This window comes from Nannospalax galili, unplaced genomic scaffold (genome assembly GCF_000622305.1).
Source record: "Nannospalax galili isolate Female #2095 unplaced genomic scaffold, S.galili_v1.0 scaffold363, whole genome shotgun sequence".
Classification (NCBI taxonomy): Eukaryota; Metazoa; Chordata; class Mammalia; order Rodentia; family Spalacidae; genus Nannospalax; species Nannospalax galili.
Genome location: NW_008351176.1, coordinates 129,628 through 151,512, shown reverse-complemented (window position 1 = coordinate 151,512; position 21,885 = coordinate 129,628). Strand labels below are relative to the sequence as shown.

The following is a 21,885-nucleotide window of genomic DNA, read 5'->3' as shown; positions in this document are numbered from 1 at the left end:
GAGGTAAGAAGGGGGCTTCGGATTCCCCTGGAACTGGAGTTGAGGATGGTTTGTAGCCGCCATGTGGGTACTGGGAATTGAACCCGAGTCCTCTGCAAGAGCAGTCAGCTCTTAACTGCTGCACCATCTCTCCAGCCCCTACAATGCATTTTTTTAAAAACTATGAGTTAGGTACAGTGGTACCTACCTGTCCCCCAGCACTTGGAAAGTAGAGGCAGGAGGATGAGGAGCTCAAGGTCACCCCTAGCTACTTAGCAATTCTGAGCCTCCCCCCATCAAAAAAAAAAAAAATAGAAAAGAGGGCTTAACTTCAACAAGGTATGTCATCTCTTAGAACTTATAAGGGATCTTATTATACTGTGTTCAGAACTATGAGTTTCTTATGCTCTGGTGACAGTTTAATGTTGCCTATTTCTACCTGTGCAGTTTAAGCTGGAAGTTGAAGTAGAGAGAGAATCTTCTGCATAAAGAAAGGGTACTTCTTACTGAAGCTTCAGCAAAAATAATCCCTTGAGATTTTCTTAAGGCCTAAAAAGTGACAAAAATCAAAAGAATATCTTTCAAGAATTCACAAGTTAACTAAAAAGCTACCCATAAGATAGCAGGTTCACTATGCCTTCTGACACAAAAACTCTGGCAACCTCCAACTAACTTATTTGCTAAATATTACTACTCTCTTTGTTTTTGAAGTTATAACCCCCTATTTTTATTTCCTTTTAACCTTTTCACCCATTTTACATTTTTGATGGAAAAATATACAATTCATCATCAGTAAGTTTAGTTTGCTGTGGTGATTTTTTTTTTAAATAAAAGCAAAACTTGTCAATTTCACAGGTATTTCAAAACAATACATCAAAAGTTTAGTCCATGAGGTGGGAGTCATAGCTCAAGACTGCACTCCCAGAATTCAAGAGGCTGGGGTAGGAGGATTGCCACAAGTTCAAGGCCAACCTGGGCTATATAGTGAGTTCCAGGTCAGCCTGGACTACACTATTAGACACCCTGCTTTAAAAAAGCCAAAACGACAAAAAGAAAAGAAAAAGTTTAGGCTGTGATAAAATTGACTACTAATTACCTTTTCATTTACAGAAATGATGCAAATTTAATCAATGTTATATTTGCCCAAAATTCTTGGGTAATTTTTACATTTGTATTTCCTGTCAATTTGTGAGATTGACTTTAATATTATTAGTGTTATGCCTTGAAAACACAAATTATAGGAAATCTGAAGGCTGTTCTTCTTTCTAAAATTTCTCTAATATGAGATGGATTTATTTTGATGACTTTTACTAATCATTATCAGATTAAGAAGAAAAAAATCAATTCTATTGTTTCCAGTGGTTCTTCATCTAGTATATCAAGGTATTATCATGTTATATTTAAAGTCTGTATTACTTTTTGTCAATTTTAGGAACTGGATTTTGGTTTTAAGTGCATTTTGTGGTTCATATGCTTCTATGTTTCATTTTTTAGGGGAAACAGATTTTAAAAGAATGGGTGAGAAGCTGGGCACAATGGTACAGGCCTCTAATCCCAGCACTCAGAAGATAGAGGCAGGAGTGCCACAAGTTCAAGGCCAGATTGGTCTACCTAGTGGGTTCCTGACTAGCCAGAATGCCACAAACAAAATGTATCAAAAATAAAATTAAATTAAAGTGGGGAGTTTTTATTTTTATCTCCAGAACTGGCAGTCATATTTTAAAACAATAAGCAAGGGTGATGGTTGATAGTGATATTTGGCCTATCTCTGGTTTTCATTAGCTGGTATAGCCTAGAGGATTTCATTGTAGGCCCTCAGACACTGAGAAAACTAAGATTAACTGATCCTAACATTGTAATTGTGAGTGATAAGGCTAGATAACAATGAAGACTAGAAATCTCAGTAATAATCATGGCTCCAGACTTTAAAGAGTAAGGTACTCATCAGAACAGTGAGATAATTGGTTTCAAGAAAGGCCCACATGCTCACAGACTTTTTCTGAAATATTCAACTTACTTGTTAGAGAGTTTAGGGAGAAGTTTCTTTAAAAAGTGCTCTTATGGGGGCTGGAGAGATGGCTCAGCGGTTAAGAACACTGACTGTTCTTGCAGCAAGACCCGGGTTCGAATCCCAGCACCCACATAGCAGCTAACAACTGTCCATAACTCCAGTTCCAAGGGATCCAACAGCCTCTTCTGTCCTCCGTGGGCATTGCACAACATGGGTGCACTTACCTACATGCAGGCATAACACTCATACACATAAAATAAAAATAATAATTTTTTTTAAGTGCTCTTAGGACCCAGGAGATGGCTCAGCTTGCTGAAAACCCTGCTGACTTGAGTTTGAACCTCAGAATCCATATGAAGGCTGAAGGAGTGAGCCCATTCTCCAGACTTGTCCTCTGATCTCTGCATGTACACATCATACATTCACACCTAACAATAGTAACAATTTTTTTTTTTTTGTCTTTTTGAGACTGGGTGTCTCTGTAGTCCCCGCTGACCTGAACTCACTATGTAGACCAGGCTGGCCTTGAACTCACAACGATCCACCTGCCTCTGCCGCCCAAGTGCTGGGATTAAAGGCGTGCGCTACCACGCCCGGCTTAATAACAGATTTTTAAAAAAAATTTTTAAGGTGCTCTTAGCCAGGGCACTTACTTGCTTTTCAAATAAGTACCTGTTTTTTCAAACATTTTAACCAAAATTTTCTTCAAATTATTGCCACTATATACACACATTATATCATATCTAATGGTTCTCTGTGTGTGTGTGTATACATGTGCACATGCACGCTGGGCATTGAACCTAGGGCCGTAGTTGTACCATGTATATGCTTTGCCATTGAACACTAAATTATAATCTTAGCCTCTAGTAGTTGGATTGGTTTTTGGTTTTTATTGGTGTAGTTAATTGAGGGGTTTTTTTTGTTTGTTTGTTTGTTTGTTCGAGACATGGTCTTGCTGTGTATCCCAAATTGGCCTCAAACCTGCCTCAGCTTCCCAAGTTCTGAGATTATAGGTGTGTGCCATCCACACACACATCTAGAGATACTTAAAGTGCCTATTTGTTCAAAGTGATATACATCCTTAATATTAGATGTAGGACTTCTCACAATACTTCATTGATACCTCTGATTTTGTTTTAAACCATATAACATTTTTTTTTTTGAGCAAGAGAGAGGGTCTCCCTGTAGTCCCAGCTGGCCTGGAACTCACTATGTAGACCAGGCTGGCCTTGAACTCACAGACCTCTGCCTGCCTTTGCCTCCCAAGTGCTGGGATTAAAGGCATGTGCCACCATGCCCAACTTAAACCATATAACATGTTTTATCTTTAAAGGGCCCCTATTACAATATGCCTTTCTCAGAAACCAGCATCTGTTTCACTTCTGATGTGTGCATGGCAGGCTGGCCAGAGGAGGAGAAAGTCTTGAGAGCAGTGCCTACCTATTTCCATATCATTGGGCTTTTAATGAGGAAACAAATAAGTAATTTGATAGGGTATAAACTGTGATTAATGTCAAGCCAGGGGGAAAACCTATGGAATTATACTTTTAATTTAATACACTGTGCATTATGTGGTTTTCAGCTCAGCATCTTATTTATTTGGTTGCATTTTTTTTTTTTCTTTCAGGAGAGAGCTTCACAGAATTCAGATCTGCAGGAACTGATGATGGTTTCACCGACTTTAAGACAGCCGACAGTATATCACCTCTAGAGCCACCAACGACAAAAGACACTTTCCCAACATCCTTCCCCTCAGGACCTATACAGCAGAAACAGCAAACACAAGTGAAAACTCCTCTGAACTTAGCAGACCTGGATATGTTTTCCTCAGTTAATTGCAGCAATGAGAAACCATTGCCCTTTTCAGCAGCATTTAGCACATCTAAGTCAGTTTCTACAAGACCTCAGCCAGGGGGATCTACTACAAGCCCAGCAGCACTGGCATCCACTAAAACTTCTAGTCTGGCTGATGATTTTGGAGAATTCAACCTCTTTGGGGAATATTCTAGTCCTGCATCAGTTGGGGAGCAGGATGACTTTGCAGATTTTATGGCTTTCAGTAACAGCTCTATTTCTTCTGAGCAAAAAGCAGATGACAAATATGATGTCCTCAGAGAGGAACCAAGTCCCGTTCCTCTGACCAGCAACTCAGGCAGTGAGGGAAAGAGTACACCTGCTACATCCACCAAGTATGATGTCTTCAAACAGCTTTCCCTAGAAGGAGCTGGACTAGGTGTCGAAGAGTTAAAAGATAACACTCCTTTTGGAAAAGGTGATGATGATTTTGCTGATTTTCACTCCAATAAATTTTCATCCATGAATTCGGAGAAATCCCTGGGAGAGAAAGCAGTAGCTTTCAGACACACCAAAGAAGACTCTGCTTCAGTGAAGTCCCTAGATCTCCCTTCTATTGGTGGCAGCAGCATTGGCAAGGAGGACTCAGAAGATGCGCTTTCTGTTCAGTTTGACATGAAACTGGCTGATGTGGGAGGAGATCTTAAGCATGTCATGTCTGATAGCTCTTTGGATTTACCAACAGTTAGTGGCCAGCATCCTCCTGCTGCAGGTGAGGAATTGGTGAGATTGCTCTGGTGATGGTGACGTAGATTTCAAAGATGATTCTGTGGGTGTTGATTGATAGACTGAGGCTCTGGCCTGTTATCTTGGGGTATCTATAATACCTAGCCTCCCTGTTGTCTGTCTCCTTGAAATAGTGTTAAATCTTTATGGATACTTTGATATATGGATACTGTGAACACTCTGAAACTTGCATTGGACAGCAAAAATATTTTTATTTTTGAAATCCAATATTCATTTGGTATCAGAGGCACATTTGAAAAAAAAAAAAAAAAAAAAAAAACCCACTGCTCAGTGAACCCCAGATAGCCAGAAATTTTATAGACTTGTGTAGTGTCCACAGTGCTTCTTTACCTGTAAGCAGAATCAATCTCCCTCTCCTCTGTCTTCCCCCTGAGTATATTTAGCAGCTGCTAAGATAGTTGTTGGGTTGACAGAAACTGATTCTTATTATACCAAGAAAGTGAAAAACTCTAATAAATTGTTGTGTAGTTTGCCAAGTCCCTTGAGAAGAGAGAAAGAGATCACTTAGGGATGCCCCTTGTGTCAGGACTTGGCAGGGAGAGCCCATTGCATTGGTGGAGTCCAGGTCCTGTTTTCAGTGTAAACTCTGTTCCTGGAAGTATTAAGTTGTAATGAATCTGTAGCTGCTAGGGTAGGGTAACTACTAACTTTCTGATAGAATGAAAGCCTCTTCCTAGGGAGCCCTCTAAATTCCATGTGGCTTTACATGTAGCACTTTGTTCTCTAGTTCAACTTCTTATCACAAAACTAGACTCCCAGGTGGCCTAGTTTTTATTTTGTTTTGTTTTTAATCTGTAAATAGAAAGATAAACCTATTTTGTGGCCTTTATTAATGAGAACTATCTCAGTATTACTGTATTATTCTAGAAAATGTAGTGTATGTAATGAAAGTTTTTCTTTTTAACCTGAGGGACACATAAGACGCTTCTAAGTTTACAGGTTCAGCAGAAATTGTGAAGTGCTATTAGATTTATTAGATTTCACATATTTCAAATTGGCAAGTCAAAATGAAAAATTATGTCCATCCTTTGGTTATTGAAATGTTGGAGATTTCTTACACTGGGTATTGAATCAGAAGCAAGTTAGCAAAGACTCTACATGTTTCATGTCGCCACTTGCCAAGATATTTTCTAAGTGCAACGGGCTGTCTGAAGAACTCCTTATGCCCTTCACTACTTTATTTTCATGTATTTTTCTTTGCTGCCTATTTGTTTGGACAATTTGTTTTCCTTTTTTTGTATGAGCTATGTGATTCCCAACACTCACTTGTAAAGGGCATTGCCTTCTGAACAACAGTGTTTGATTTTTAGTTTTTAAAAAATCTCACAACAAGAGCCGGGCGTGGTGGTGCACGCCTTTAATCCCAGCTCTAGGGAGGCAGAGACAGGTGGATCTCTGTGAGTTCAAGGCCAGCCTGGTCTACATAGTGAGTTCCAGGACAGCTGGGGCTACAGGGAGACCCTGTCTCAAAAAGACCAAAAAAAAAAAAAAATTCACAACATGTATCCTAGCCATTTGGACTCTGAAGTAATGAATTAGAAGCTATTTTTCTGAAAACGAATCTATATTCTTTCACAGTGCCAAACTACATGTCTTTGTGAAATGAGTTAATCTAGGCTGGGGGTGTCTTTTTCCCTGCCTTTTATTTGGGAAGGGGAGGTTGGCTTTCGACTGTGCTCATTCTGATGGACCTGTTAAAAATAATCTGTGCTTATGTTCTTTATGTATGTGTGGGACATTCCCAGAATGGAACCTGTTGTGTTCAAGCCGGCTCTCTTCAGAGGGAGGATGTTTCCTCTGTTGATCTGTAAACCTCCTGTTGGAAAGGAGCAGTATCCCTTTAGAGCGGTTGTTAAAAGGGGTTGATGGCTGACCAAGGAGTTACACTTGTATGTTGTTGAACAAAATTGCTGCATAAATAAGTGTATTAGAGAGGGTAAGTGGCAGTCATTGCTTCAGTGCAATGTGATTTTATTTTACCCTTCTGTTCACTATAATATCTCTTGTTCTCTTAGTTTGAAGGTTGAAAGAACATTTTGTGGGGGGTGTGGTGGTGCACGCCTTTAATCCCAGTACTTGGGAGGCAGAGGCAGGTGAATCTCTGTGAGTTCAAGGTCAGTCTGGCCTACATAGTGAATTCGTCAGGACTAGGGGCTGCAGGGAGACCCTGTCTCAAAAAAAAAAAAAAAAAAAAAAAAAAAAAAAAGAGCAAGGTACATCTTGTTGAAGAAATAGGAAGTGGGTTGATGAAGCAAATAAAGCCTGGTAGATTATTACATATGGACCTCAGTCCTGCTTGGAAACCCTAACTTAACTCTGAAGGGGATACTGTCTCTTTTAACTCTTGCTATTAATTCTTTGTATGGAAGGTAGATATACTAATAGCATTGCCTGATTTCTCTGCATATTATTCCTTTAACCCTTGAGCTCTTGTTGCATATTATTTTAACAAGGCTGCTTTCCCCCACTAAATTTAATCTTCTGGCACTGCAGCATCTTGATGTTCAGCCATTAAGATCATTTGGTGCACTAGCAGCAAGAGCTTACCTTGATTTGTGACTTTCTCAAAGGGTTAGAAAGACTTCTGTAGCTACCTACCAACCTGTGAATTAGCTCTTCTTTGACATGGAGACTTTGTATTTTAATCGGCACCTTATTTATTTATTTGTTTATTTATTTGTTTATTATTTTTGTTTATTTATTTATTTATTTTGGCTGCTTTTCTGATATCTTTTTTTCAATTTAGGCATTCTCTGTGTGAATGTGCCTTTTGGAACTTTCTTTAGTGTATTTCTCTGCAAATACTGACCTGCATGCTTATTCTGATGACTTCCTTTCCAGTTCTTCTGTGCCACTCTCTTTTGTGATCTGTAAGTCCTGTGTTAATAAATAATCCTTTGGCATATTTTGAAAGTGTGGGGATGTGTGTAATTTGTATTTTTTCAGAGTTAGACCAAAGAAATACCTGGCTGGTATCAAGTTTAAAGCAATAATATCCCATGAGATTGAATTCTTTTTCCTTTTGTTTCTTTTGTTTCTTCAAACACTTGTGTGCCAACAAAGTATTGATACATTTTAGCCTTTGTCCCCTGTAATTCCACTGATAAATTCTTAATGTGACATAGAGCTGAAATGTACCTTTAGAGTGGGGATATTTAGTTTAGTTTAAGGTAGCATGCTTACTAAGATCTACAAAATACTTGATTTAATCCCCAGCCCCACATAAATAAATAAATAAATAAATAAATAGGGCTGGTGGTACATCACTTAGCTATCATTTGCAAGGCCCCAGATTCAAAGCATAAAAACAAAGTTTAGCCGGGCATGGTGGTCCACGCCTTTAATCCCAGCACTGGGAGGCAGAGGCAGGCAGATCTCTGTGAGTTCGAGGCCAGCCTAGTCTCCATGGTGAATCCAGGACAGCTAGGGCTACAGGGAGACCCTGTCTCAGAAAGACCAAATATAAAAAAAAAAATTTAGCCAGGCGTGGTGGTGCATGCCTTTAATCCCAGCACTTGGGAGGCAGAGGCAGGTGGATTTTTGTGAGTTCGAGGCCAGCCTAGTCTACATAGTGAGTTCCAGGACAGCTGTGGCAACAAGGAGACCCTCTCTCAAAAAGACAAAAACAAAAAAAACAAAGTCTAGCAAGGTATGACACACACTGATAATCTTACCACTTGTGAGGCAAGATTATGAATTCAAGTTCAACCTGAGTTTTATAGTAAGTCAAAAAACAAACTATGTAAAGATGAAAGGAGAGAACAGACTTCACAAAGTTGTCTTCTGACCACCATACATGCCGCATGGCACATGGGTATCTGTATATACATATCATACATATGATAATAATAAAGTGTTTTTTTAAATTTTTAAACCCACAAAACAAAAAATTAAACTTTAAACTATTTTATTTTATTACTATTATTATTTTTTGGTCTTTTTGAGACAGGGTCTTCCTGTAGCCCCAGCTGTCCTGGAACTCACTATGTAGACCAGGCTGGCCTTGAAGTCACAGAGATCTGCCTGCCTCTGCCTCCTGAGTGCTGGGATTAGAGGTGTGAGGTACCACGCCCGGCTTAAACTATTTTACTTTTTAAGAAAACATTTTCTGGGGCTGGAGAGATGACTCAGTGGTTAGGAACACTGGATGTTCTTGCAGAAGACCTGGGTTCAAATCTCAGCACCCACATGGCAGTTAACAACTGTCCATAACTCCAGTCTCAGGGGATCCGACAGCCTCTTCTGACCTCCTCGGGCATTGCAAACACGGGTGCACTTACCTACATGCAGGCAATACACACATAGACATAAAAATAAATAAATAAAAAAAGAAAACATTTTCTGACCTGGCTCATTTTTAAAGCACTGGGGTTGATCCCTAGCATGGCAGTAAATATATAGATAAATTAATAAACTCTAAAAGGACCAATGAACGTTAGCAATGAGTAGGCCAAACTTCGAAAATATTCATTCCATTTTAGAACATAATAAATAACATTGAGCAACCTGACAATGCGGCTGTTTTTCAAGTCAGAAACCCAAGCTACATAAAAACTTTGGGAAAAATAATCATTTCAGTAGTTTTACTTTTTAACTCATATTTTGGAGGTTTAGTTCTTTGTTCTTTTTTAGAATTTGAGGAAGAAAGGAAATTAAACTCTTGAAGATAAGGATTTTGAGTAGGATTCCTGAGAGATCACTTTCATATCTGAAATATGTCATGTGATAAAGAAAAAAGTTGGTTGTTGAGGTTGAAATTAACTGGGAAAAACCAGGCCTTTTGTTTGAAACACACTGCTTTCTAGAGTATAATGTGTTGGGAAGTTGAGTAATAGTTAAAACTTTGTATACAAAAACTTCATTTGAATTATGTGTTCTGCTAACAAATTTGGAAGAATAGGGTTTTGGTTTGGCCTCTGTCTGGTGACACACCCACCAGTTGCCCTGCGCTTAGGAGTTTTGAGTGTTCTATGCACAAGACTGACTTTGTGGGAGCTTTGGCTTCCTTTGTCAGTGGAATTCTCTCTCTCTCTCTCTCTCTTTTTTTTTTTTTTTTTTTGGTCTTTTTGAGACAGGGTCTCCCTGTAGCCCCAGCTGGCCTAGAACTCAGAGAGATCTGCCTGCCTCTGCCTCCTGAGTGCTGGGACTAAAGGCACGAACCACCATGCCAAGCATCAGTGGATTTCTCTAATGCTAGAGGAGTCTACTGGCACTGCTTTATTTTAACTCCTTCCTGAGCAGAAGTGACTGTATATAACTGTGCATGCATTAAACTAATTTCCCCTAAATATCATTTTCTTTTTAGGGAGGTAGTTTTAATAGCATAATAATACAAGCTCATTTTTTTTTGTAGTAAAGAATTGCCTTCTATACTATAGGTTGAAACAAATAAAAATGTTTTGTTTATCCTGATACCAGATAAGATGTGTTTGACATCTTTGACAGTGCCTGAGAAATTATACAAATGTGCTTAGTTTCTGTCTCTACTCTGCTGTTCATGTAAGAGTCCCTGCTGATTTTCCCGAGCACTGAAAGGTCAAAGAAGCTGTGTCTACTTCCAAAAATAAGTGAAAGAATCACATTCTATATTTTTGCTTCTTTGTTTTGTTTCATTTGAGTCCTGGTCTCACTATGCTGCCTAGGCTGATCTTGAATGCCTGAGTTTTTTTAGTCCATCACCCTGCTTCAACCTTCTGAGTAAGCTGGGACTACAGGTACATCTCACCAAGCCCAGGCTGTATTTTATTTACAGCTATTTATTATTGCCCACTAAGCAAGTGCTCTACCACTGAAGTGTATTCTCAACCTAAATTGTTCTATTTTTTATGAGCTTTTTCTAGCTTTGTTGTTACCTTTGGTAAGTTTTTTGGAAAATGTTGGCTCAGTAACTCTGAAAACATAAGAGGGTCATATACATGGGGGGGGGGGTATCTCCTAAGTATTGCCCTTTCCCTTGTGATAGCCAAAAAGCTTCATTGAAATTATCATCATTTATGCTCATTTAGTGTATTTTGATAGGATTTTTATGGTTGAGCATGGACAGTGCTACTGTCTCTTTCCTTTTAGCTTCCTCTGATTTTAAAATCCACAGAATTGCCACTTTCCTCTGTTGAACTTAAAACACTGACACAGAAACCTGAAGATGCTTAGAGTGGAGATGTAATTTGAGCCATAGCATTATAGGAGTCAGTGCAAACAAAAAGAATGGGAGGTTTCTGTTCAGATTAGAAAACATTGCAAGGCGTTTAAGCGGGAACACTTCATAACCTCTCCCACCTACAGTGTGATCACTTTTGTTCTTGGTTTTTTGCAGCAACACCTATCAGGGTACTCAAAATTTAATAGGACATAACCAGACCAGGTTTTAGAGCAAATGGAGAATGTCTCTAAGGTAAAATAGGGCCAGAGATGGGGAGAAATGGAAATGTGCTAGTATGTCAAGGTTTTCTCTGTCCTGTAGTGGCAGCTCCCTTGCCTGGAAATACCATGTTTTCACGTTGAGCATGCATTCAGAGGGGATTTGAATAGAGGTTATAGAGGAGCCTGATAGGGTTACTCACCACCGTAGATGGCAAATCCATGTCTTGATTTGAAATCAAATCCATGATGGGGAGAGGATTGTATAGTTTATTCTTTTGTCCTTTGTCATAGTACATTCCTGGTTGCAAACAAATACATGTATTAAAGTACACAATTTGACTTATTATGTATGTAATTGCAGCTCAACTTAGCGTGGTCCAGGAGTTCGCTGGGGGAACTGGAAATACAGTAGTGACTCTTTTTTTTATTGCGTTCATTCTCTATTTTCTTCTTTTTCTCTTGCAATTTTCAGATTTCTACTATCAAATTGAAAGCCCATCTATAGTAACTTTAGTGATTACAAAATACAAAATAGCTTATTTTACATCATTTTCCATACTGGGTTTCTGTCCTTTATGCTGTATCATTAATATTTTTTAAGACCATTATGTAATAATACAAATAACTAAATTACTTAACAAAAATAGAGTTAACACAGGAAATGAAGAATTTTCTTGTTTTTACTTAACTTCAATGAACTGATGTGCCAAATTTTTCTTAGAAAATGGTTTACTGTATAAAAAATACTCTGTATTTATATTATTTATAAATGCTAAAGTTTAGGAGTATTATGTAAGTGTTCTTATAGTTATTTATTTGTTCTTGGTCTTTTTGAGACAGGGTCTCCCTGTAGCCCCAGCTGTCCTGGAACTCACTATGTAGACCAGGCTGGCCTCGAACTCACAGAGATCCACTTGCCTCTGCCTCTCAAGTGCTGGGACAAAAGGCATGCACCACCTGGCCCAGAGCTTACATTTATTTTTTAATCCTAAATTTTTTAATTTATTTTATTTTATGTGTATGAGTGTTTTGCCTGCATGTAAATGTACTTGTGCATGTAATACCTGCAGAAGCCAATAAAGGACATCAGATCTCCTGGAACTGGAGTTACCTATGGTTGTTAGCTGCCATGTGGGTGCTGGGAACCAAACCCAGGTCCTCTGCAAGAGCAGCCAGTGCTTTTAACCTCCAAGCCATCTCTAACCCCCTTATCTTATATTTCTTATAAAATGTCAGTTTCAGTACTTAAGTGTTCAAATTAATTATTCTTTAGTAAATTACCTTCTCATCTGCTTGTAGCCAGTAAATAAGAAAAAGTAAAAAATTCAGCTTCAAACCTTGCATTAAAAAAAAAAAAACCCATAGGCCTGGAGTGGTGGCACACACCTTTCTTTAGTCCTAGCACTTGGGAGGCAGAGGTAGGTGGATCTCTGTGAGATCATGGCCAGCCTGGTCCACAGAGTGAATTTCAAGCCAGCTGTTTTAAAAAAAATTGCATATAAGTCTTCTATTTAATTTTCAGTCTGTCATTTGGTCATTTCTGTGAGTTGCTCCAGAAGGTGGAATGTTATATACATATCATCTTTAATAAAAATGAAATTCATTGGGGACCTTTTTAGTTATAAAAATTCTTAAAGGCTCTTCATCTAAGATAATCCTTATTGCTTCTAATGCCTTTTACCTGATTATATGAGTCATTTCTAGTTTTTAAAGAGTTTCTTTCTTTGTGCATAATTACATTAAAAAGGTCTTTTTATTACCATAGCAACTTGGTTGCAGTGTTTGAACTGAGCTGTCTTTTCATTAAATTTATCTTTGGTCCATAAGAAAACTGCTACCCTTTAATAGATAAGGCTCTGGGGGCAGTTCCTAATATCGTTTCCCAAAAGAACCTTCTAATAGGGTATTAAAAATAAATATATCTATATTGTAAAACAGTCCTCTGACTATACCTGTGAAACACTAGTCTTGTGTTTAACTGTATCTACCTCCTGATTGCATGCCACCTCATCCAAGTCTAAGCACCTTCGGTCCCTCTTAAGTAGAGTGGGAAAAACACTACAGCAAGAGATTTGGAAAGTGTTTTGTCTAATGGCTTGCTTCATTCATTTTAAACTATAAATGTTTTTTGACCAAATCCTTTTTTCACCTTTCATTAAGCAAGCCAAATATGAAGGGCACAATTTGCTCTACAGAATTTTAAAGTATGTGATCATTTAGGAAAGGATGTTTCCTTTTTCCTGGTTGACTTCGTCTAGCATTTTTATTATTAATTTAGTGCTCTTTCCTAACAGTTTAGAGGGAGTGATTGGGGTATAATGGTAGGAGAACTGTGGAAGTGTCTGGAGCTACATATGTGTCCTAAACTATGTGGCTTTGCCCTGAAAGAAAGAAAAATGGCCAGTGTTCGGTCACCTACTGGCTTCATCATCTGGGTCAAAAAGCTTAATTCCTCATGACTCATGTATGTGATTATCAGGACAGTTGGCCTTCCTGCCTCATAGATGGTGAATAAATGAAGCAGAACACCTCTCACTTGACCTGGTGGACTGCGCTGCTCAGCCAAAGTCACCCTTCTCGCTGTTGGCGCCAAAGTCCCCCTTCTCTCTCTCTCTTTTTTTTTTTTTTTTGCTTTTTGGAAACTTTTAAGGAAAGCCAACCGCACAGGAAGCTGAAGCAGGAGGATTTCAATGCCAAGGCCAGCCTATGTAAGTTAGCAAGAGCCAGTCTCAGAATTCAAAATACAGGGGGCTAGAGATGTAGCTCAGTGGTAAGGCACTTGCCTACTATGCACAAGGCCCTGGGTTCAATCTCCAGTATGGCAAGAGGGTAGGGAGATGGAGGGAGGAAAAAAATTAACAAAACAGAAAATACTTTACCTAGTAATATCACTAAAATGATGAGTTGCTTTACTATTTTTACTTAGAAATAACTGGTGCTGACCCGAGTGCATTGCTCTCCAGGAACTGATCAGGGCTTCCATTGTCACAGCTGATTATCCTAACACAACCCTTCCAAAACATGGTCTTGACCCCATTCCACCAACAAGCATAGGAGGGTTCAGAAAAGTACACTTGGGAGGTTGAGGTAGGAGGGTTGCCAGTCTCAGCTACAAAGTGAGAACCTATCTCAAAAAAGTTTTTTAAGGGGGCTGGAAAGATGGCTCAGTTAACAGCACTGGCTGCTCTTGCAGAGGACCTGGGTTTGGTTCCCAGCATTTACATGGCAGCTAACAATCATCAGTAACTCCAGTTTCAGGAGATCTAATGATCTCTTCTGGCCTCTGTGACAAGTGCACTTCCATACATACAGGCAAAACACTCATATACATAAAAGATAAAAATAAAATTAAAAAAAAATTTAAAACATTAAATGAAGCCGTTTTCTAGTGTTCACATTGTAAGTCAGTGGCAGAGTCAAACTCAGGTCTGTGCAAACTAAAAATCTACATTCTTTCTGCTGTTTTCTGCTGCCTCTTTAATTATTTTAAATGTATGCTAAGAATATAGTGAGTCTTCTATTCCAGCATTTCCTTTACTTCTTTCTCTGTCTTTTTTTTAATGAGTATAGTAAGGTAGGCACATCATTGAAGCACAAACAGCTCACTAGGACCCCAAATTTTCATTGTTTTTTTTTCTTTGTATGTATATGTGCATGTCTGTGTGAGTGTATGCCATGTGTGTATGGGTGCCTGTAGAGGCCATAAGAGGCCATGGGATCCCTTCGGAGCTCCAGCATTGGAGCTGGAGTTTCAGGTGGATATAAGTGACCTGATGTGGGTGCTGGGAACTGAGCTCAGGTCCTCAGAAGAACCGCAGATGCTTTTTTTTTTTTTTTTTTTTTTTTTTGCCTTTTTGAGAGAGGGTCTCCCTGGAGCCCCAGCTGGCCTGGAACTTGCTATGTAGACCAGGCTGACCTCAAACTCAGGAAGATCTGCCTGCCTCTGCCTCCCAAGTGCTGGGATTAAAGGTATACACCACCACGCCCAGTAGCGGATGCTCTTAACTGCTGAGCCACCTCTCTAAGCGTGCCGTCATTCTGATTTTTTTTAAGGACTAAAGTAAATCAGGTTGATTTTTGTTTTCTCATAGTCCATCACAGCCATAGGACGTCCAAATTGACCAAAATAGTAACTAGGTAAGTAACTGCTTCCTTAAAATCTTATAGAAAAAAATTTAAATATCATATTCAGCTTTGCCTGAAACAGAAGTTCCTCATAATTTATTAAAAGTTAGATGACATAAATTTTACTTTCATTTTGAGAAACTATCAATTTTTAACTAGTTTATCACATACATTTCATATGACTGCTTTAAAGGAACATTGTCCAAAACAGTCTAGAGGAGAGGGGAGATACGTTGTAGGCAAGGAATATAAGTCCATTTCAAAGTTTAAAAGGGAATGACTCAGCTAGGTGTGGAGGCAGAGGCAGAGGCAGGTGGATCTCTGTGAGTTCAAGGCCAGCCTTGTCTACACAGTGAGTGAGTTCCAGGCCAGCTGGGGCTACAGGAAGACCCTGTCTCAAAAAGACCAAAAAAAAAAAAAAAAGTGAGAGAGAGAATGACTCATTAAGTGATATGAATCTTTTATGGCTATGTAAACCTATCTTTTTACATACAAAGAAAATTATTCTTTTTTAATATTTATTCTTTTTTTATTTTATGTGTATGAGTGTATTGCCTGCATGTAAGTAAGTGCACCCATGTTGTGCAATGCCCTCGGAGGACAGAAGAGGCCATCGGATCCCTGGAACTGGAGTTACAGACAGTTGTTAGCTGCCATGTTGGTGCTGGGATTTGAACCCGGGTCTTCTGCAAGAACAACCAGTGTTCTTAACTGCTGAGCCATCTCTCCAGCCCCACAAAGAAAATGATTCTTTATAACTAAATATACAACTGAAGACCAATGTGATTTTTTTTTTAAAGATCAAATGCTACAGCCCAACTCCTTTTATTTTAGTACAAGCTCTAACTTTAGTTACTCCAGCATAGCATAATACTAATCAAATGTGCTAGGCATTTTGCTTCCACAGAGTTGAGATCATTCTGCCTAACTTGTGAGATTGCCTCTAATTGTGGGGTCTTATTTCCCTTTCAGATATAGAGGACTTAAAATATGCTACTTTTGGAAGCTACAGTAGCAGTTTTACAGTGAGCACACTTACAAGCTATGACTGGTCAGACAGGGATGATGCATCTCAGGGCAGAAAACTCTCTCCATTTGTCCTCTCAGCAGGAAGTGGGTCCTCCTCAGCCACCTCAGTTCTTCAAAAGAAAGAGACCTCATTTGGTAGCTCTGAAAACAGCACCATGTCATCGCTCTCCAAAGTAACAACCTTTGCAAGTGAGGATGCTCTTCCAGAGACTCCCTTCCCGGCCTTTGCCAGCTTTAAAGACATCATGCCTCAGACCAGTGAACAAAAGGAATATGAAAAATATGGAAGTGGGGACTACCAGGATTTCCCAAGGCAGGATCTGTCCGCAGCTGAACAGAGCCAGGAGATCATGTGTCCAAGCCCAGCATCCAGTGGTGCCTCTCATGAAACCCCCAAAGAATGTGCTGATGACTTTGGGGAGTTTCAGAGTGAAAAGCCCAAAATCAGCAAATTTGACTTTTTAGTAGCCAATTCACAAAGCAAAATGAAATCCAGTGAAGAAATGATCAAAAGTGAGCTGGCAACCTTTGACCTTTCTGTTCAAGGTGAGTACCTTTGAAGTAGATTTTATCTTGTAGGTTTGTTCCACTGATCTGGTAGACAGTTTTTCTTGCAATAAAATGATGGATTGGGAGAGTGAGATAGGAGGATCATGAGTTTGAAGTCAGCCTGGGTTATATAGGATGCTTCATGTTAGCCTGGCCCACATTGTGAGACACTGTCTCAAGAACTAAAAATTAAATGGAAATAAAAAAAATAAAATGGATGCTGGACATGGTGGTACACGCCTTTAATCCCAGCACTCGGGAGGCAGAGACAGGTGGATCTCTGTGAGTTCAAGGCCAGCCTGGTCTACATAGTGAGTTCCAGGACAGCTGGGGCTACAGGGAGACCCTGTCGCAAAAAGACCAAAAAAAAAATAAAATAAAATAAAATGGTGATTCCTTTGTTTAACAGGCAATAGATTGTCCACCTTTTGAATACAGGGTCAATTAGAGATAGCTATAATAAAGGTTTCCCTGATGCAGAACCAAAGTCCAGTCTCTGTCCCTCAGAAAGCTGCTTATTGGACTGAAAATGGGCAGAGCATGTGGCTATCCTTATTCTCCACTAGCTTGTTTGCCTAGAAGTGTGCTGTATAAAATAGCTCAGATGGATCTGAGCACTTGAGGGCATATAGCTCTGCTCCTGCTCCCAGGCACAGTGTGACTGTAGATCCACATGCAGACCACAGATCTAGTTTTTGTTTGTCTGTTTTTGTTGTTGCTGTTATTTGCTTTGTTTGTTTTGACAGGCTCTCATTCATGTAGTCCAGGCTGGCCCCCTACCCACTATATAGCACTAGTTAACCTTGAACATTTGATACTCTTACCCTAGACCTCTTAAGTGCATATGTACCACCATGTCTGGCACTGAACACATTTTTATTTATTTACTTATCTTTATGTTTATTTATTTGTGTGTTTGTGTAGGTATACATACATATACATGTATGTACGTGTGTGGGCATGCATGCTAGGGTGTGCATATGGAGGTCAGAGGGCAGCTTGTAGGAGTCAGTTCTGTCCTTATACCATGTGGGTCCCAAAGTCATCAGGCTTGGCAATAAGATCCTTTACCATTGAGCCATCTCACTGACCCATGAGTGCATTTTTAAAGATGTGGTATTAAGACCCAAGTTTGGTTCCCAGCACCCTCATCAGGCAACTCACAACTTCCTGTAACTCCAGCTCCAGGGAGATCTGATGCCTCTTGCCTCCACAGGCACCTGCACTTATGTGTGTATGTGTACATACATACACACATAATTCTTAAAAAATAAAAATTTTTTAAAAATTGGTTTTTGCCAGGCATGGTGGTACATGCCTTTAATCTCAGCACTCAGGAGGGAAAGGCAGGCAAATCTCTGTGAGTTCAAGGCCACCTGGTCTACATAGTGAGTTCCAGGCCAGCTGGGGCTACTGGGAGACCCTGTCTCAAAAAAACCAAAAAAAAAAAATATATATATATATATATATGTTTTGATTGATCTATAAAACATCAGACAATAGTGGGTATTTACAAATTGTGAGATTGCTCAGTCTGAACTTTTAGTTTTTCTTAAAAAGTCGTTATCTCTGGCAGTGCAAGGCCTGCATTCCCATATCTTGACAGTCAGCTGGAACTGAACAGGAATATACCTTGGAGATTAGCGGGGGCCTCCCAATTTGTCAGAATCTCTGCTACTTCTTTCTCCCCTCCTCTTCATCGTGACCCTCACTTCTGTTCCTGAGGCTCTGGATCTGACAGAGCCTGGCCTTCAGCTGGACTGAGAGCAGGGAGGCAGATGCAAGCCCATACTGCTACTGTGTACACATTTAAAAAGGTACTTTTGCATCTAGACACCAGTGATTCTGTCCCTGGGATTAGGTAGTATTGCGATAGATCAGAGAAGAGTAATGGAGGAAATTAAAGGTAGGCAAACAAAGCAATAGAGAAGAGGAGTCAAGGGAAAGCTTTCCAGAAAGAGTGAGTGAAGGCTTGTTTCTGAATGACTCCTGACATGACCTCTGTGAAAGAAGGAGCTTCTGCTTGAACTCCACTGAGTAACCAGAACCTTTACTGTCCCTTCCTTCTAGGATCACACAAGAGAAGCTTGAGCCTTGGGGATAAAGAAATAAGCCGGTCCTCTCCTTCTCCAGCCCTTGAGCAGCCTTTCAGGGATCGTTCCAACACTCTGAGTGAGAAGCCTGCTCTGCCTGTCATCCGTGACAAGTACAAAGATCTGACAGGCGAGGTGGAGGTAAGCTGGGTAGCTTCCTACAGAGGAGCAGGTAAAAGACCACAAGAGCTCTGAGGACCCCAAGAAAAAATGCTTTCCACTTTCACCCGGGGAAATAACAGGGGAGACAGCAAGCACCACGTGGCAAAAGAAAATTCCAGCTAGAGGCTTGATGCTAAGAGGCTGGTAATGTTAAGGCAGGCTGAAAATACCTCCTGTGTATGGTAGCAGGATTATTCGTGGGACTTTATGAGTAGAGACATATTTAAGGAATTCCTTTAGAAATTTTACATTTTATCATCCTTCTGAGGTTTCAAACATCAGAATAAAGAGGAAACCATTTGTTTGTGGCATCTTAGTTCCATCTGTGGCCAACACAGTTTCACATCCCTGCTCCTTGTTACATACACATGAGAGAGAGAGAGAGAGAGAGAGAGAGAGAGAGAGAGAGAGAGAGGAAAAAGAGGGAGAGAGAGAGAGAAGAAAAAGAGAGGAAAAAGAGAGAGAGGAAAAAGAGAGAGAGAGAGAGAGACTGAAATGGAAAGCTGCAGGTTGATACCAACTTGTGTACTAGATACCTCCACAGTGATGATACCTTTGGCTAAAAGCCTACACTGTTACCAGAACAAATGAGGCAACATTTACAGGGGGAGGCTGCAATAAAATAGGTCCTTCAAGTTCATAAATAATGTGCCTAGAAGTTACATTTATTAGTAATTTAAAACAATTATTGGTGGGTTCAAAATGAAATGTTTTTGCAAGAATGTTTTCAGTAGAAAGAAATCTTCCAAGCTCTTTTTATTGATGGAAGTCATAAGCAGAGGCTCCTAGGTCTGCCCGTTTAACCCAGTTCTTTTTATAAAATCTGCAGGAAAATGAGAGATATGCGTATGAATGGCAGAGGTGCCTGGGGAGCGCCTTGGATGTGAGTATGTCACATTGATGCATCTGCATGCTCGCTTATACATTGTCTTGGTTTCTTTGAGTGGATGGAGCTTGACAGTACCTTACTTCCATGGCCATGCACAACATGAAAGTCATATGGTTCATGTTTACAGTAGCCTATGCTGGCTCACTTGTCAGCTGTGCCCTGTCTGTCACTGTGCTTAGAAAAAGGTAAAGAAAGCCAGACATAGTGGTGCATGCCTTTAATCCCAGCACACAGGAGATAAAGGCAGGTGAATTTCTGTGAGAGTGAGGCCAGCCTGGTCTACATAAGGAGTTCCAGGCTATGGGGAGACCCTGTCTCAAAAACAAACAAACAAGAAAGAAAACCCAGCAAAGTGGATATCATTACCTTTGACTCACATGAAAATAATATTCAAACTAAAGAACCTCTCTTTTTTTTTCTCTTCCAAAGGAGTAGAGGGTGGTTTCTTGAAGGTTAAAATTCTCAGATTTGTCTCAGCATAGGCACATACATGCATCAGTCAGGCATGGGTTTTCACACTTGTTGGGTTTTCTACTAATAGGAAATTGATTTGCAGTGACCTTTCCTGGTTGTATAAGATGTGACCTTCATTTCTTGTAGGTCATTAAGAAGGCAAATGACACCTTAAATGGAATTAGTAGCAGTGCTGTTTGTACAGAAGTTATTCAGTCAGCCCAAGGCATGGAATATTTATTAGGTATGTTCTTTTATATTTCACCTATTCAAACCATGGCACTTTGTATTATCAGTTTTTCACTTGCTTTAAATATTTTAAGTTAGATTTCTCCCATTACATACAGCCTCACTAAGCAGCAGCTGCATTTGGAGATAAGACATTGAAGTCACAGGCAGTGGGAGCTATATGACTTACGGTCTCTATGTCTAAGTTGTCTGAAAATATATATAAATATATATGCAGAAATATAAATTATATCTATGTTACTAGTTTATCAACAAGTCTAAACTAGTAAAGCATTAAAATGATATTTTATGTGCAACCAATTTCTCTCCATTCTCTGTGGATTCTTCCTCTCTGCCCCGTAATGACATAAATGGATTCATTGCCTTCCCGGCTGTCTTCAGCTATTAGCATCCCATTCCAACTTGACGCCTCAGTTTATCTAATCCAGTGTTTCTCCCTCCCCAAGCCCAGGCCTGACCTGTGGCCAGGGCCACATGCACAGGAGCCTAATCTCTTTCAGACCTCCCCTTACCGTTTTCTCTCTCCTCGTTCTCAAAATTGCATTTCCTCTCCCCACCCCTAATACTTCCCATCCCTGTCTCTGCCTGTTTTTCTCCTTAGCCTTGTTACCGTGAGTATCTTACATACCTAGTTTTGGCTGTCTCCCTTCATAAGGGTAAACCTCCAGTAAGACAAGGGATTGGAGCCTGTTTTGTTCACTGTGCCTCCAACCAGTACCCTAGTGCCTGGCGTGGAAGGCACTCGGTATGTTTGCTAATGATGATGTTTGATGTCTGATGATAATAATGTTTGTTTGATGATGATAATGTTTGTGAAGGAATGCAGGACCTGCTTGACTTCTGCCATCACTCTAGTTCCCCTTCTGCTCGAGCTGAATTAACAGATGCTCATGGGGAAATGGGAGGCCTGTTTTTCTCTGTAGGAGGTTTCCTAGTGTCTAGGGAAGATTCTCTTGGAAAGCTGTTTACTTCATTCCTGCCCATTCTTTGGTGACAGAAGAGGGAAAACTATGGGCAGTACACGAAGCTGATGAACCCCTGGAATTCTCTAGATTCACTTAGAGTCTAGGGTATATGCCTAGTAGCTGTCCTTAGAATGAGGAGGTACTTGGCATCTCTCCCCCTTGCTTGAAGAAGCCAGCCTCATCAGAGACAACAGGAAAAGAACAGCCCTAGCCAGACTCATGCCTATAATCCCAACACTAGGACCTGGAGAGATGGCTCAGTAGTTAAGAGTACTGATTGCTCTTACAAAGGGCCTGGGTTCAGTTCCCAGCTCCCACATGGCAGCTAACAACTGTCCATAACTCCAGTTCCAGGGGATCTGATGCCTTCTTCTGACCTCTGGGGGGTGTTGTACAACACAGGTGCACTTATATACATGC

The 21,885-nt window shown here is 40.0% G+C and overlaps 1 protein-coding gene across 16 annotated transcripts in view; it reads left to right on the top strand.

Annotated features, from left to right (window-relative positions):
• Synrg (synergin gamma) overlaps positions 1 to 21,885 on the top strand; it is an 83,526-nt gene that overhangs the window by 43,335 nt on the left and 18,306 nt on the right. For 12 of the 16 annotated variants that reach the window (XM_008848101.3, XM_008848100.3, XM_008848099.3 and 9 more), the window contains 5 exons: positions 3,618 to 4,556; positions 16,049 to 16,651; positions 18,725 to 18,888; positions 19,739 to 19,792; positions 20,399 to 20,495. In XM_008848101.3, coding sequence (XP_008846323.1) covers positions 3,618 to 4,556; positions 16,049 to 16,651; positions 18,725 to 18,888; positions 19,739 to 19,792; positions 20,399 to 20,495 — 1,857 coding nt within the window. The remainder of the gene's footprint in view (positions 1 to 3,617; positions 4,557 to 16,048; positions 16,652 to 18,724; positions 18,889 to 19,738; positions 19,793 to 20,398; positions 20,496 to 21,885) is intronic. The other 4 variants (XM_008848102.3, XM_008848106.3, XM_008848098.3 and 1 more) reach the window with 2 other exon arrangements.